Raw genomic sequence first — 15515 nt, 5'->3', positions numbered from 1 at the left:
AGGGGGTTCAGACCCAGGCTTCTTCCCCAGGGGCATTCTGACTGGAAGGAGACCCTCCAGGAACCCAGCGCCCCAGCCCCCACTGCAGCCTCCGGTGGCTCCTGGCACAATAGCCTGTGGCATCTCCTCCTACGAGGCCCTCCGTGGGGTGCTGGGAGATTCAGACTTGGAAATGCGGGCCAGAGAACGGGGATCATGCTTCCCTGTCTCCCCACCCTGCGCTGAACAGTCGAGGAGACCGAGGGCGGGGCTGATACCCCACATGCTTACTCTTGGGATCATTTTTGAGTCACTTTCGGTAGTTTGTGTCTTTCTAGGAGTTTGGCTGTTGTGTCTAGATGGTCTGATTTGTTGGTGTACAGTTGTTCGTGGTGTTTTCATGGAATCTTTTTATTTCTGTCAGGTCGGCAATAAGGTTTCCTCTTTCATTTCTGATTTTAGAAACTTGAGTTTTTAATTTTTTATTTATTTATTTATATTAGAGATGAAGTCTCATCATGTTCCGCCAGGCCGGTCTTGAATGCTGGCCTCAGCGATCCTTCCAGCTCGGCCTCACAAAGCGCTGGGATGACAGGCGTGAGCCATGGTGCTCAGTCTCTGATTTTAGTCATTTGTGTCCCGTCTTTCTTTTCTTGGTCAGTCTGGTGAAAGATTTGTTGATTTTGTTATTATTTTCAAAAATCCCACTTTTGGTTCTGCTGATTATCTCTTTTGTTTTTCCATTCTCTGTATTTTTACTTCCCATTTCCACTCTCATGTTTATTATTTTCTTCCTTTTGTTCGCTTTGGGTTTCGTTCATTCTTTTTCTAGTTTCTCAAGGTGGAAGGTTAGGTTTTTGATTTGAGATTTTTCTTCTTTCTTTGAATGTAGACATTTACAGTTATAAATTTCCCTTTCAGCACTGCCTTAGCTGCATCTTGGAATTTTTGATATGCTGTGCTTTTTTTTTTTTTTTTTTTTTAAGACAAAGTTTTGCTCTATTGCCCAGTCTGGGGTGCAGTGGTGCAATCTTGGCTCACTGCAACTTCTACCCAGGTTCAAGCCATTCTCATGCCCCAGCCTCCTGAGTAGCTGGGATTACAGAGATGCACCACCACACACGGCTAATTTTTGTATTTTTTATAGAGACAGGGTTTCACCATGTTTCCCAGGCTGGTCTCAAACTCCTGGACTCAAGCGATCCTCCCGCCTCGGCCTCCTACAATGCTGGAATGACAGGCGTGAGCCACTGTGCTGGCCCGAGCTGTGCATTTGTTTGCATTCTTCTCAAATTAGTTTTCAGTTTCCCTGATGGTCTCTTCTTTGACTCACTGGTTGTTTAGGAGTGTGTAATTTCCACATATTTTTGAATTTCCCACATTTGCTTCACTGTTGATTTCGTTTCGTGCCAGTACAGCTGAAGAACACCTCTGCTTTGGTCTCAGTCCTTCTCCATTCACTGAGGCTCGTTTTGTGGCCTGGCACGTGGTCTGTCGTGGGGAACGTCTGTGGGCGCTCGAGAGGACTGTGTATTCAGCTGTTGTTGGGTGACGTGTGTGACAGATGTCCATTTGGCGTACCTGGTTTCCGGTGTTAATCTCCAGAATGTTTCTGACACTAGAAAATCAGAAGCTTTCCACTGTTCCCAGCGCCCTGGCTTTGGGAGAGGCCAGTGAGCCTGTGGGTTTGGAGCCTGGTTGCATGAGAGAAGCATGTGTGGGAACACCAGGGACAAGCCTTGAACCCCATTCTCCCAACATGATGCCGGGTGTGGCAGACATGACGCTTGGCTTTGCTCTCTCAGGGTTCCATCTGCGACAGGGGCTACTTGTGCCCCTGGCCTCACAGCTCAGGCTGAAGGCGGCCCTGGTCCTGGCCAGAGGGGCTTTGTGAAGCAGAAATAGATGACCTGGTGCAGGGGCCGAGCCTGGCCAGGACCTCGGACCTGGGGGTTGTGAAGAAGGCTGGGCTCTACCATGAGCATCTGCACCAAGCTGTGCCCATGTCACGGTGTGCTCGGCAGCTGCCCTTGCACGGGTGCATAGTCTGCGCTCAGGCTCCCTGCCTATGGGGCCCAGGCTCACAGAGGTATGAAAGAGGCAAGCACGGCGCAGGGGCCTCCGAGCCAAGCCAGCCTCGCTTCGATGCTGGGAGGCTGACATCTTCCTTTTTGTCTTCTGCCCAGGCCAGCTGCGGGCTGTCCAGCGGCTGTGCTACTTCTACAGCGCCGTCATGCCCAGCGAGGCCCAGTGTGTCATCTACCACGAGCTCCAGCTCTCCCTGGCCCGCAAGGTGGCTGACAAGGTGCTGGAGGGGCAGCTCCTGGAGACCATCAGTCAGCTCTACCTGTCCCTGGGCACCGAGCGGTGAGGGCTGGCTTTGCAGTGTTGGGGGCGGGGAGGGGGGCAAAGGGGGTGGGGGGGCAGGGCAGGGAGGGGGCAGAGGGAAGCTGGCCCAGGGCCCCAGCAGCCCCTCTCCCTGGGATCATTTGGTTCCTTGGCATCAGATGCTTTGAGCTGGTGGGCCTGGGGGTCCCAGGGCTGCTGATGGCCCATGAGTCCCAGCCTGAGCCTCCCTTGTTGGGTGACACGTCTTCCCATCCCTGCCTGCACACCTCCCAAAAGGTCATCTCAACCCCAGCAGAGGCAGTATGTGCATTCTGGGCTGTTCTTCCTACTATGGTGGCTTTTGTCATCTGACCTCTGCCTGCCCAAGTCTTCACTCCTGGCCTTCGTCTGTCCCCTTAAATGTGACCACAGCAGCCACCTGTGGCTTCTCTCCCACAGAAGACAGCCAGTTGTGTCACCTGCTTCCCTGGGGCAGGGTTTCAAGGTCTCACGTCCCATATGTGGCCCACTCGGCTTCCCCGGAGCATGCTGACCTGGTGGGGTAACCATGGCCCTGGCCACCACACCCATAGAGCCCGGTGACATTGCTGCAGTCACACCCCCTCGACTGTTGGACTTACTGAGAGAGCAGGGAAGGAGCCAGATTCCATGGGGACCCGGGAGACTCGCTCCAGTCTTGGCCTCAGGTTCACAGAAGGAAAATGGGTCAGTGTGCTAGAACCATGCTTCTCAAAGTGTGGTCCCTGGACCAGCAGAGCAGCATCCATGTCACCTAGGAGCTTGTGCTGAGTGGGAGTTCTAGGGCCTGCCCCAGGCCTTTGGAGCCAGAAGCTCTGGGGGCAGGGCCAGCAAGCTATACGGACAGGCCTCCGGGTGACTGTGATGCCTGCACACCTTGAGAACCATCGGCCCAGATAGCCTCTGAACACTAACGGCTCCTGGTGCGTCTGGAGAAGACACAGGCCATGTCTGGGAGGCAGGGGAGATGGACTTGCACACTCCTCCTGCCACAGGGCAGCATGATGCTCGATTCCCTCAGAAGGATGTCCTTCATCTTTTCCACGCTGTGTGTGTTCACCCTGGCCCTCCCAGCAGCCTGGGAAGGGCAGAACACTGCACACACAAGAGGGCCGTTCCCAGTCCCCACATTCCAGATTCATCTGTCACCAGACCCAGGAGGAGGCAGACTGGTTCCAGGAGGATGAGAGCCCTTGTTCTGACACCTGTGTCTGATTCCAGGGCCTACAAATCCGCTCTGGACTACACCAAACGAAGTCTGGGGATTTTCATTGACCTCCAGAAGAAAGAGAAGGAGGCGCATGCCTGGCTGCAAGCAGGGAAGATCTATTACATCCTGCGGCAGAGCGAGCTGGTGGACCTGTACATCCAGGTGAGTGGCAAGGGATGCAGGAGGGCCCCTGTGCTGTTCACTCTCTGTCCATCCATCCATCCATTCATCCTTCCATCATCTATTTACCTGTTCATCCTTCCATCCATCCATCCATCCATCATCCATCCATCTGTCCATGCATCCATCTGCCCATTCATCCATCTGCCCATTCATCCATCTATTCACTCGTCTATCCATCCATTCAACTGTCTATCCACCCATCCATTCATCCTTCCATCACCTATCTGTTTACCTGTTCATCCTTCCATCCATCCATCCATCATCCATCCATCCATCCATCCATTCATTCTCCCATCATCTACCCATTCACCTGTGGGTCCTTCCATCCATCTCTCCATCACCCATCCGTCCATCCATCCATCCTTCCATCGTCCATTCACTCACCTGTTCGTCTTTCCATCCATCCATCCATCATCCTTCCATACATCATTCATCCCTCCATCCATCCATCCATCTATCATCCATCCATCTTTTTATCATCCATCCAGTCACCTGTCCATCCATCCATTCACCTGTTCGTCCATCCATTCACCTGTTCGTCCGTCCATCCATCCTTCCATCTATCTTTCCATCTATCTTTCCATCACCCATCCAACTGTTCATCCTTCTATCCATCCATCATCCATCCATCCATCCATCCATCCATCCGTCCATCCATCATTCATCTATTCATCTGTTCATCCATCCATTCACCTGTTCGTCCATCCATCAATCCATCCTTCCATTCATCTTTCCATTATCCATCCATTCAACTGTTCATCCTTTATCCATCCAGCCATCTTCCATCAATCCGTCATCCATCTATTCACCTGTCCATTCATCCATCCATTCGTCCATCATCCATCCATTCATCCATCATCCATCCTTTTATCATCCATCCATTCACCCGTCCATCCATCCATTCACCTGTTCATCCATCCCTCCATCCATTCTTCCATCCATCCTTCCATCATCCATCCATTCACCTGTTCATTCTTCCATCCTTCCATCATCCATCCATTCATCATCCATCCATCCTTCCATCATCCATCCACTCGCTTGCTCATCCTTCCATCCATCCATCATCTATCCATCCTTCTATCATCCATCCATTCACCTGTTCCTCCTTCCATTCATCCATCCATCCATTCATCCATCCATCATTCATCCATTCTTATTCATCCATTCACCCACCATCCATCCATCTGTTCGTCTGTCCATCCATCCATCCATCCTTCCATCATCCATCCATTCACCTGTTCATTCTTCCATCCTTCCATCATTCATCCATTCATCATCCATCCATCCTTCCATCATCCATCCACTCGCTTGCTCATCCTTCCATCCATCCATCTTCTATCCATCCTTCTATCATCCATCCATTCACCTGTTCCTCCTTCCATTCATCCATCCATCCATCCATCCATCCATCCATCCATCATTCATCCATTCTTATTCATCCATTCACCCACCATCCATCCATCTGTTCGTCTGTCCATCCATCCATCCATCCTTCCATCATCCATCCATTCACCTGTTCATTCTTCCATCCTTCCATCATCCATCCATATATCCATCCATCCATCCTTCCATCATCCATCCACTCGCTTGCTCATCCTTCCATCCATCCATCATCTATCCATCCTTCTATCATCCATCCATTCACCTGTTCCTCCTTCCATTCATCCATCCATCCATCCATCCATCCATCCATCCATCCATCCATTCATCCATCCATCATTCATCCATTCTTATTCATCCATTCACCCACCATCCATCCATCTGTTCGTCTGTCCATCCATCCATCCATCCTTCCATCATCCATCCATTTACCTGTTCATCCTTCCATCCATTTATCCATCCATCCATATATCCATCTATCCATCATCCATCCATATATCCATCCATCCATCCTTCCATCATCCATCCATTCACCTCCTGTTCATCCTTCCATCCATCCATCATTCATCCATCCATGCATTTATCCATTCATCCATATATCCATCCATCCATCATCCATCCATCCTTCCATCATCCATCCACTCACCTTCCATCCTTCCATCTATCCATCATTCATCCATCCATCCATTTATCCATACATCCATCCTTCCATCATCCATCCATCCATACATCATCCATCCATTCATCTGTTCATCCTTCCATCCATCCATCCATCTGTCCATTCATCCATCCATCATTCATCCATCCTTTTATCATCCATCCATTCACCTGTCTATCCATCCATTCACCTGTTTGTTCATCCATCTGTCCATTCATTCTTCCATCAACCATCCATTCACCTGTTCATCCTTCCATCCATCCATCATCCATCCATCCATTTACCATTCATCCATCCATCCATCATCCGTCCGTCCTTCCATCTTCCATCCATCCATCATTCATCCATCCATCCATTTATCCATTCATCCATATATCCATCCATCCATCATCCATCCATCCTTCCATCATCCATTCACTCACCTCCTGTTCATCCTTCCATCCACCCATCATTCATCCATCTATTCATTTATCCATTCATCCATCCATCCTTCCATCATCCATCCATTCATCTGTTCATCCTTGCATCCATCCATCATCCATCCATCTGTCCATTCATCCTTCCATCACTCATCCATCCTCTTATCATCCATCCATTCACCTGTCTGTCAATCCATTCACCTGTTCATCCATCCGTCCATTCATCCTTCCATGATCCATCCATTCACCTGTTCATCCTTCCATCCATCCATCCATTTATCCATTCATCCATCCATCCTTCCATCATCCATCCATTCACCTGTTCATCCTTCCATCCATCCATCATCCATTCATCCATCCATCCATCATCCATCCATCCTTCCATCCTCCATCCTTCCGTCATCCATCCTTTCACCCATCCATCCATTCACCTGTTCGTCCATCCATCCTTCATCCATCCACCCACCAATCTACCTATTAATCCATCCCTCCATTCATCTATCTGTCCATTTGTTTATCCATACATTTGTCTATCCACCCATCTATCCATCCATATGTACATACATCATCTACCCTCCACCCATCCATACATTATCTACTCACCCATACATACATACATACACACATCATTCCAACCACCCATCCATCCATCCATCCATCCATCCATCCATCCATCCATCCATCCATCCATTCATCTGTCCAACCATCCATCTGTCCGTCTGTCCGTCCATCCATCCATCCATCCATCCATCCATCCATCCATCCATCCATTCATCTGTCCAACCATCCATCTGTCCGTCCGTCCGTCCATACATCCATCCATCCATCCATCCATCCATCCATCCATCCATCCATCCATCCATCCAAGCATCCAAGCATCCATCTATCCACACACCCATCCATCCATCCGTGTGTCTATACTTCTGCTCATCCATTCATCCATCCATCCACTCATTCCTGAGCCACTGCTGAGCACCTGTTGTATGCCTTTTCCCTCCCTCCAACTGGTTCCCTCATATCCTCCCCCAGTGGCCAGCATCTTCTCCCTGAGGGCAGAGGCGTGGCCCCTCACAGTGCCAAGCACCTGCTGGTATACAGCACATGCTCAAATAATGTGGCCACTCAGTTAACACACAGAAGAACTTGCTCAAAGTGATACATGACACTTCTGCTTACAAAATGCATCTATCATAGCGGCTGTTTCCAGAGGCTTTCCCAAACACAGTGTGATCTGGAACAAATTGTGAAGCCCACGAGCCTGGTGAAGCTTTCATTATTGAGCACCTGCTGTAGACCTCCTTGAGCTGAGGAGAGGGATCAAGAGCTCATGGCCAAGAGGGGACCAGGCCCACCCACAAACACTATTGACGTGCAGCCCTGAGCTGTGGCAGGGATGTGGCAACGCAGAAAGGAGCCAGGGGATGGGCTCCCAGCAATCTGGGGGCCACAGAAACTGGTTTGAGTGCAGGGGGAGTGGGCTAGGGCTAGCCCTGGTGGTAGGATTCACAGGTGTCGGGCTTCTGGGCTGCAGCTGCTCAGTCACCTCCTGGCACTCAGGAGCATCAATTCATTGTCCTCATGCCAGTGGTGGGGGCAGCCCTAATGCACAGGGTCTGAAACATGCTCAGGTGTACCTGCAGTATGTGAGAGGAAGGAGGCTGGTGAGGGTGGGTGTGGCCACCTCGCCAGGTGTGGGTCTTGAGGGAACTTCTGTCTCCTTTCAGGTGGCACAGAATGTGGCCCTGTACACAGGCGACCCCAGCCTGGGGCTGGAGCTGTTTGAGGCAGCTGGAGACATCTTCTTCAACGGGGCCTGGGAGCGGGAGAAAGCCGTGTCCTTCTACCGGGTGAGCTGGCCTGTGGGCTGATGTGGGTGGGCCTCAGGGGGGCACCTGGAGGGCTGAGGCACAGGTGTGGCAGGGCAGAGGCCTCCCACCTGGAGGCAGGGCCACCCATGCCCATGCTTAGTTTCCTAGTGGTCTCACCGGGAATGATATTGACCATGACCCCTGCCCGGGACAAACGCTTGGGGCCTGGACATGGCAATGGCTCTACCCTTGCCTAGTGGTCTCACCGGGAATGATATTGACCGTGCCTCCTGCCCGGGACAAACGCTCGGAGCCTGGACATGACAGTGGCTCTACCCTTGTACCTGATGATCTCAAGCAACCATGAGTGGGAAGTCCTGTCCTTATCTTCCAGATGAGGAAACTGAGGCTCAGAGAGGCACAGGGACATGTGAAAGGACACACAGCATGTCAGTGTGAGGCCCAGGGCCAGGGCCCAGGTCTGCCTGCACCCCAAAGCGGGGACGGCTTCTCCCTTTGAGCTCACGGTGTGGCTCAGCCCTGGGCACGGATAAATGTGTTTTTAGAGCAGAGAGGAGTGCTGGCTCCCCGCAGTCAGACCCCTGGTGCCCAGGTGGGAGAGGCTGGTCTGAGGCTGCCGGGTGTAGCAGGATGGGCCTCAGGTGACTCTTCAGCCCCCAACTTGGGTGTCTGAACCATGCATTATCCCAGAGCACAGAGCTGTGTCGAGGTCCAGGGGTAGCTGGGGCGTGGGAAGCTCCAAGCACATGTTCGAGCTCTGAGGAGGGTACTGGGCAAGGTGGGTGCTGCGGGAAGCCTGACCCCACCTGCCTGTGTGGTAGGACCGGGCCCTGCCCCTGGCAGTGACTACGGGCAACCGCAAGGCGGAGCTGCGACTGTGCAACAAGCTGGTGGCACTGCTGGCCACGCTGGAGGAGCCCCAGGAGGGCTTGGAGTTTGCCCACATGGCCCTAGCACTCAGCATCACTCTGGGTAAGTCCCCTGAGCCCCTGCCCTGCCAGGACCCACACTTTGCCAGAGCCCAGCCTCCAGGTCTGCAGGGCAGGAGCTGAAACAGCTGTGGGATTTTCCTGGTCTCCTGTCCAGGCAGGCAGATCTGCCCAGCTGGCTTCCCCGTCCGGCCGTGGGGCACAGCCCGAGGTCTCTCACACAGTGGAGAGCTCCCTGCCTGGCTGAGCTCTGCTTCCTCTGCCTCTTCCCGCTGCTGACCACAAGGGCCGCCAGTGAGCCCTCTGTCTTCGAGACATGCCAGGCATCTCGTTGGTCCCTGTATGTACCAGACTGAGTGGCACATTCCCTTTCTCTTGTGCCCTTCCCACCCTCATCAACCACGCAGCTCTCTGGCTGATGAAATCCCAGTTCACCTTCCAGCAGCCTGCCCCTTAAGGCCGGGCATCCCCTGGTGCTGTGCCAGGGTCGTCTGTCCTCCTCCAGAGACAGGGAGCCCTGGGCAGACTGCATGCCCCAGCGCCTTGTGGCCCGGGGTCCAGTACGCAGTAGGTGTGCAGCTGTGTGGGAATGCATCAAATGCAGGCTCCACAGCACTCGCCCTGGAAAGGGGAGGACATCGGAGACAGCCTGGGTGGGTTTGCGCATCTGTGGGGGGACCTGGAGCTCAGGCACGCAGTGACTCCCCAAGGTAGGGGGCTCTGATCATGACACACCCAGGAGGAGTCGGATGTCATGTCTGTGGGTTGCCTGGAGCCCTGGTACCCGGGAGCACCTGGACTGCATGGCTTTTGGGCTTCCCTGGTTAAAACCAGTGAGCAAAGGCAGGTGGGTATGTGTAGGCACAGAGCTGGGCCATCCAAGTCCGACTTTGCCAAAGCCTCACAGTAGACGGGGGCAGGTCTTATTAGTTCTGCTTTGCAGATGGGAAAGTGAGTCTGGGAACCTGGAAGGGACTGGCCAGAGCTGCCCAGGTGACCACAGGTGCCCGGAGGCAAGCCAGCTGTTGCCCAGGGTCTGCCTACCTGCTCCTGAGGGGCCTGTGCCCTGCCTGCCCCAGGGAGCCACGTATTCACACCTGCCCCTTTGGCCTGCATCCCAGGGGACCGGCTGAACGAGCGTGTGGCCTACCACCGGCTGGCCACCCTGCACCACCGACTGGGCCACGGCGAGCTGGCGGAGCACTTCTACCTCAAGGCCCTGTCGCTCTGCAACTCGCCACTGGAGTTCGACGAGGAGACCCTCTACTACGTGAAGGTGTACCTGGTGCTCGGTGACATCATCTTCTACGACCTGAAGGTGGGTGGGGAGGGGCAGGGCTTGGGGTGTTCCCGGCCCCTTGGAGTGGGATCTCCACCCAGACCCCAGAGGCCTGGGTTCCAGCCTTCCTTAGGAATGGCCCAGTGGCCTCCCTGAAGCTCTGCACCCAGCTGGAGGAGCCGGCAAGGTTCGCAGATACAACCCAGCTCCCAAGCTGGCCAGGCCCCACCCTCAAGAACTCAGTCTCAGCCAGGGAGGCTGACACATGAGCGGGCAATGGTGGCCTCTGGGTAAAGAAGGGGGATTGTAGTCAGGGGGGCCCTCCTGGAGGAGGTGACACCAAAGCTGAGTCTTGACAGTCAAGTGTCAAGTTGCATTTAACGAAGAAAACAGGGTGGGGAGAAGGACATTTCTGAGAACGGCATCATCCTCACATTGAATCCACGTTGCAAGATCCAACACAAATCCCGGCGCCTCCTCTAGGAAGCCTGCCCAGGGTGCCAGCCTGCACTGAGCAACTCCTTCCTGGAGTCCCGAGACACCTTGAATCTTCACATCACCCAGGAAGGGTGGGGTGGGGCCGGTGTCTTACCATCTGCTTCACAGACGGAAACCCCAGCTCAGGGCAGGTGCAGTGGGGCCGGGTCCCAGCCAGCCAGGCTGAGGCCTTGCTGGGTCGGGTCTGTCTCGAGGGGAGGTGCTGGGACCTGTGCTCCCTCTGTCCCCAGCCCTACAGGGCTGGAGAGCTGGGACTGGCCTACTCGGACCTGGGGTGTCTCCACCCCTCTGCCCAGCAGGCACCCGCCCCTCCTCAGCATCGCACCAGCACCGTGTCAGTGCTCCTTATAGGCTGAGGGGCCAGGACGCTCCAGTCCAGGGACCGAGATCTTGGGGGCCTTAGAACAACATGAGGAGCTGGGGCAGCCCTAAGACCCCGTCCCGTATCCCCCACCGCAGGCCTGGTGCTGCCCGGGAGGCCCCTGCCCAGTGTTGGCGACACCTGGTGGTCAGAAGCAGTCCCTGTGGCCACCCAAGTCCCAGCGAGACAGGGAGGTGCCAGGTGTCAGGCCCAGAGGGACGCTGCTCACCGCTCAGGGGCTCAGCTGTGACCCAGGGGACGGGCCTCCCAGAAGAGGCCTTTATCTCTCTTGGTCAAGCCTGCCGCCCACTCCGCCTGCCCAGGAGCAAGGAAAGGGCCAGGTAGTACCTGAGAGGCCAAAGTCCACGGTTGGGGTCGAGGGGCAGAGGCCTCCTTCACCGCCTTCCCCTGCACAGCCCTCTGGGCCTCATCGTGACTATGCTGTCAGCGCAGGCCAGCTTCCCACAGGGAGGCCCCCTCGGAATTCCCCAAGGGTGGCTGTCTTTCGAAGGCCACGCCCTCCTCCTTGTATAGGAGGCTTTGGACCCAGGGCCCAGAGGAGTGGGAGAGAAAGCTGGGCTGGATGGGGCCTGGAAGGCTGGCGGAGAGGCAGGGGCAAATGGGCATCTTTGCTGATTGCCTCTAAAATGGGGTCCCCTTTAGTCTACATGTGAGAGTGAGCCCTGGAATAGGGTGGATTAGGTGTCTCCTGGCTCAACCTGCCACTCACTAGCTGCTGCACACACTACAGGCACATGGAAATGCACACGCAAATGCGCACAGGCACACGCACACACACACTCAGGCACACACACAGGCACACGCACACAGGTGTGCACACACAGGCATATACAGACGCACACGCACACAGGCACACGCACACTCAGGCACACAAACACAGAGGCACAGGCACACCCACATAGGCACAGTCACACGCACACACAGCCACACACACAGGCACAGGCACACAGGCATAGGCACACAAACACCCAGAGGCACACACAGGCACGCACACAGACCCACACGCACACAGGCACACACACAAGCACACACACACACACGCACAGGCACACACACAGGCACACACACAGGGACACGCACACACAGGCACACACACACAGGCACAGGCAGAGACACACAGGCACACGTACAGACCCACGTGCACACAGGCACACACACAGGAACAGGCACACACACAGGGACACGCACACACAGGCGCACACACAGGCGCACACACAGGCACACACACAGACGGGCACACACACAGGGACACGTGCACACGGGCACACACACAGGGACACACACAGGCACACACACAGGCACACACACAGACGGGCACACACACAGGGACACGTGCACATGGGTACACACACAGGGACACGCACACACAGGCACACACACAGGCACACACACACAGGCACACACACACAGGGACACGTGCACACGGGCACACACACAGGGACACGCACACACAGGCACACACACAGGCACACACACAGACGGGCACACACACAGGGACACGTGCACATGGGTACACACACAGGGACACGCACACACAGGCACACACACAGGCACACACACACAGGCACACACAGGGACACGTGCACACGGGCACACACACAGGGACACGCACACACAGGCACACACACACAGGCACACACACGGGCATACGCACAGGTGCACACACACAGGGACTCGCACACACAGGCACACACACAGACGGGCACACACACAGGGACACGTGCACACGGGCACACACACAGGGACACACACACACAGGCGCACACACACACACGCACATGCGGAGACATATGCTTTGGCTGGCTCCTTCCTGTTTCGTTGGGATGCCCCCACCCCTTCAGGAAGCCCTTGCCTCCCACCCCCGGCTGAGTCTGGGGCCTCCTGGGCCCCCCATAGGCTCCTGGGCTTCCCTCTGCCACAGCCCGGGCCACCCTGTGTGGTCAGTGTTCACTCCCAGGTCCCTCAGACTGGGAGCAAGGACGTTAGGCTCAGCCATGCACCCAGCACAGAGTCCAGTGTTCGGCTGGGCCGGGGGCATTGGATGACCAGTGGCGGTGACTCGGGGCCTTCTCACGCCCCTGCTCCGTGTGTGGGGCGGGGCAGTGAGGGAATGGACTGCTGCATCTTGGACTTTGTCCTTGGCCCTGGGAGCCATCTTGAGATAGTAAAGGGGGACAGGCCAGGCATGGGTCTTAGAGAGGTCCCTTGGGTGACCCCCATGTGGAGGAGGTGCCTGGGGAGAAGCCGGGTGGGGGATGGGAGGGTCAAGGAGGAGGTCTGGGAGATGGCATCCCAACCCAGGGATGGTGAGTTTGAGCCAAAGATGCATTGAAAACAGGAGTGGATGTCTGGGGAGTCACACTCCATCAATATTTCAGGGAACATTGCCAGAGAGGACACCTGTGAGATGGTTTTGTACCTGGCCTGGCCTGTGGAGGGCCTGGAAATGGTCAGCATGGACAGGGGCCAGAGGGGAGCCTGGGTCACTCAACACTGTGCCCCTGCTGTAGCTCGGAGCCACGGGTCCTGCATGGAACTCTCAGAGCAGGCAGGATCTGCCCTGACCTCAGCCCATGGGGAAAGCAGCCACTGCCTGCAGAGAGGGTGGGACTGGGGCAGGAGGCTTGGGGTGAGTGGGGCGTAGGGACAGGAAGGCTTCCAGGGGTGTCAGGGTCATCCCCACCTCCTGCAGCTGAGACCACAGCAGTGTCACAGGCTTTGGGGCTCATGGGGTGAGCCAGCATTGGCTGGACATGTGGAATGACCCGGAGACAGGAACGGCCTCTGGGAAGACAGGCTCCGAGTCCCCCTTTTGCTGAGCATGGCCTGTCCCCTTCAGGACCCGTTCGATGCAGCCGGGTACTACCAGCTGGCACTGGCAGCCGCCGTGGACCTGGGCAACAAGAAAGCACAGCTGAAGATCTACACGCGGCTGGCCACCATCTACCACAACTTCCTCCTGGACCGCGAGAAGTCGCTCTTCTTCTACCAGAAGGCCAGGACCTTCGCCACAGAGCTCAACATCCGCAGGGTCAACCTGCCTCCTCTGCCACTCTGTGGGTGGGCCCCTTGGTTGGCCCCCAGCCACCCTCGCTGAGGACAGCATCTGAGGGAGTGGGTTTTGTGCAAGGAGGATGGTCTCCTGCCTCTCCTGGTGTCTCCCGTGGCTCATTTTCTGGGAAATGGAGGCATGAAAGCAGGGTTCAAATAGCAATACATGTTTTTCTGTTTTTTTGGTTTTTTTTGTTTTTGTTTTTTTGCAATAACATACCGAAGTCCCCAGCACATCCTTCCCTGGTGTGCTTCCGGGGTGTGTCTAGGGGCCAGCTCTTTCCCTGGTGGCAGCCCTCTGATCTTGGGGATGAGAAGGACCCTGAGTCCAACAGACCTGGGCCAGGTCACCATGAGCCTCGGTTTCCTTGGCGGCCAGAGGGGAGATGGTGGTGGAACTCAATGGGCAGCTCCCTGCTGAGAGGTTTTGCTGTAGCTCTCGTGCCACCCTTGCCTTTAATCTTTAGGCAACTGTGCCCGGATGTGGGGGCTGCTAGTGCCCTTGTTTGCCATTGAAGAAATAGAGGCACAGAGAGGTTAGGTGTCTGGCCCACCGTCACACAGCAGGTAGGGGCGGAGACGCAGAGCCCAGTACACTGACCACCACACCACCCTGCCAGCCTGCTGCCAGGAAGGTGTCCCCATTAGGACCCAAGGTCAGCTCCTGGACCTCTCTTGTGGTGTCAGGAGAGCCACAGGCCAGTGAGGGTGGCCCCGAGGATCCCTCACTCAGTGTCCTCTGCTCTCAGACTTGGCTGGGCCGAGCCTGGCCAGTCCCACCTCTGGCCACGGGTCAGCCCTCTGGGAAGTGAGATGCAGGGATGTACACAGACCGCCTGTGTCGACGCTGCTGCCCAGTGTTGAAAGTCTTATCTGGGCTGCCCCCAAGCCGTCCCCACATACCCCTCCCCTTCCGGCCCCCGGCCCTCATCCCAGTCCCAGGAGTCCCAGGTTTTCCTTCTTGGAATCTCTTGGCCCCAGGGAACACGGCTCACACGGTCTCTTTGTCAGTTTACAGCAAGGAAACCGAGGTTCCGAGACTGTGGGTGTCCCACGTGATTCTCACATACACTGCACTCTCCCAGGCCCGTCTTTTAAACACTTTAAATGAGGTGACATTCACATCGCATGTGATTTACTATTTCAACGCGAATCATGTGGTGGCATTTGTGGATTCACAGTCCTGTGCAACCACTCACGCCATCTAGTTTCAAAATGTTTTCATCTCCCCAGAAGAAACCTCCCATCCTCACTAAGCAGTTACCCCTCCTTGGTATCCCCCCAGCCCCTCGTTTGATGGAAGGGGAAACTGAGGCCCGGAGAGAGACTTGCCAGTGGGCGGAGCTCTGAT

The 15515-nt window shown here is 55.4% G+C and overlaps 1 protein-coding gene across 7 annotated transcripts in view; it reads left to right on the top strand.

The window, feature by feature from the left end:
* SH3TC1 (SH3 domain and tetratricopeptide repeats 1) overlaps positions 1–14344 on the top strand; it is a 66446-nt gene extending 52102 nt beyond the window's left edge. For all 7 annotated transcript variants that reach the window (XM_078003104.1, XM_078003099.1, XM_078003101.1 and 4 more), the window contains exons 13-18: positions 2166–2346; positions 3568–3718; positions 7921–8043; positions 8847–8997; positions 10076–10272; positions 13953–14344. In XM_078003104.1, the coding sequence (XP_077859230.1) occupies positions 2166–2346; positions 3568–3718; positions 7921–8043; positions 8847–8997; positions 10076–10272; positions 13953–14210 (1061 nt within the window). In that variant the 3' untranslated portion in view covers positions 14211–14344. The remainder of the gene's footprint in view (positions 1–2165; positions 2347–3567; positions 3719–7920; positions 8044–8846; positions 8998–10075; positions 10273–13952) is intronic.
* The last annotated feature ends 1171 nt before the right edge of the window (positions 14345–15515 follow it).

The sequence above is a fragment of the Macaca mulatta genome, chromosome 5, assembly GCF_049350105.2.
Source record: "Macaca mulatta isolate MMU2019108-1 chromosome 5, T2T-MMU8v2.0, whole genome shotgun sequence".
NCBI classification, from domain to species: Eukaryota; Metazoa; Chordata; class Mammalia; order Primates; family Cercopithecidae; genus Macaca; species Macaca mulatta.
The sequence above is the reverse complement of the archived record's forward strand: the minus strand, read 5'-3'. Positions and strand labels throughout refer to the sequence as shown.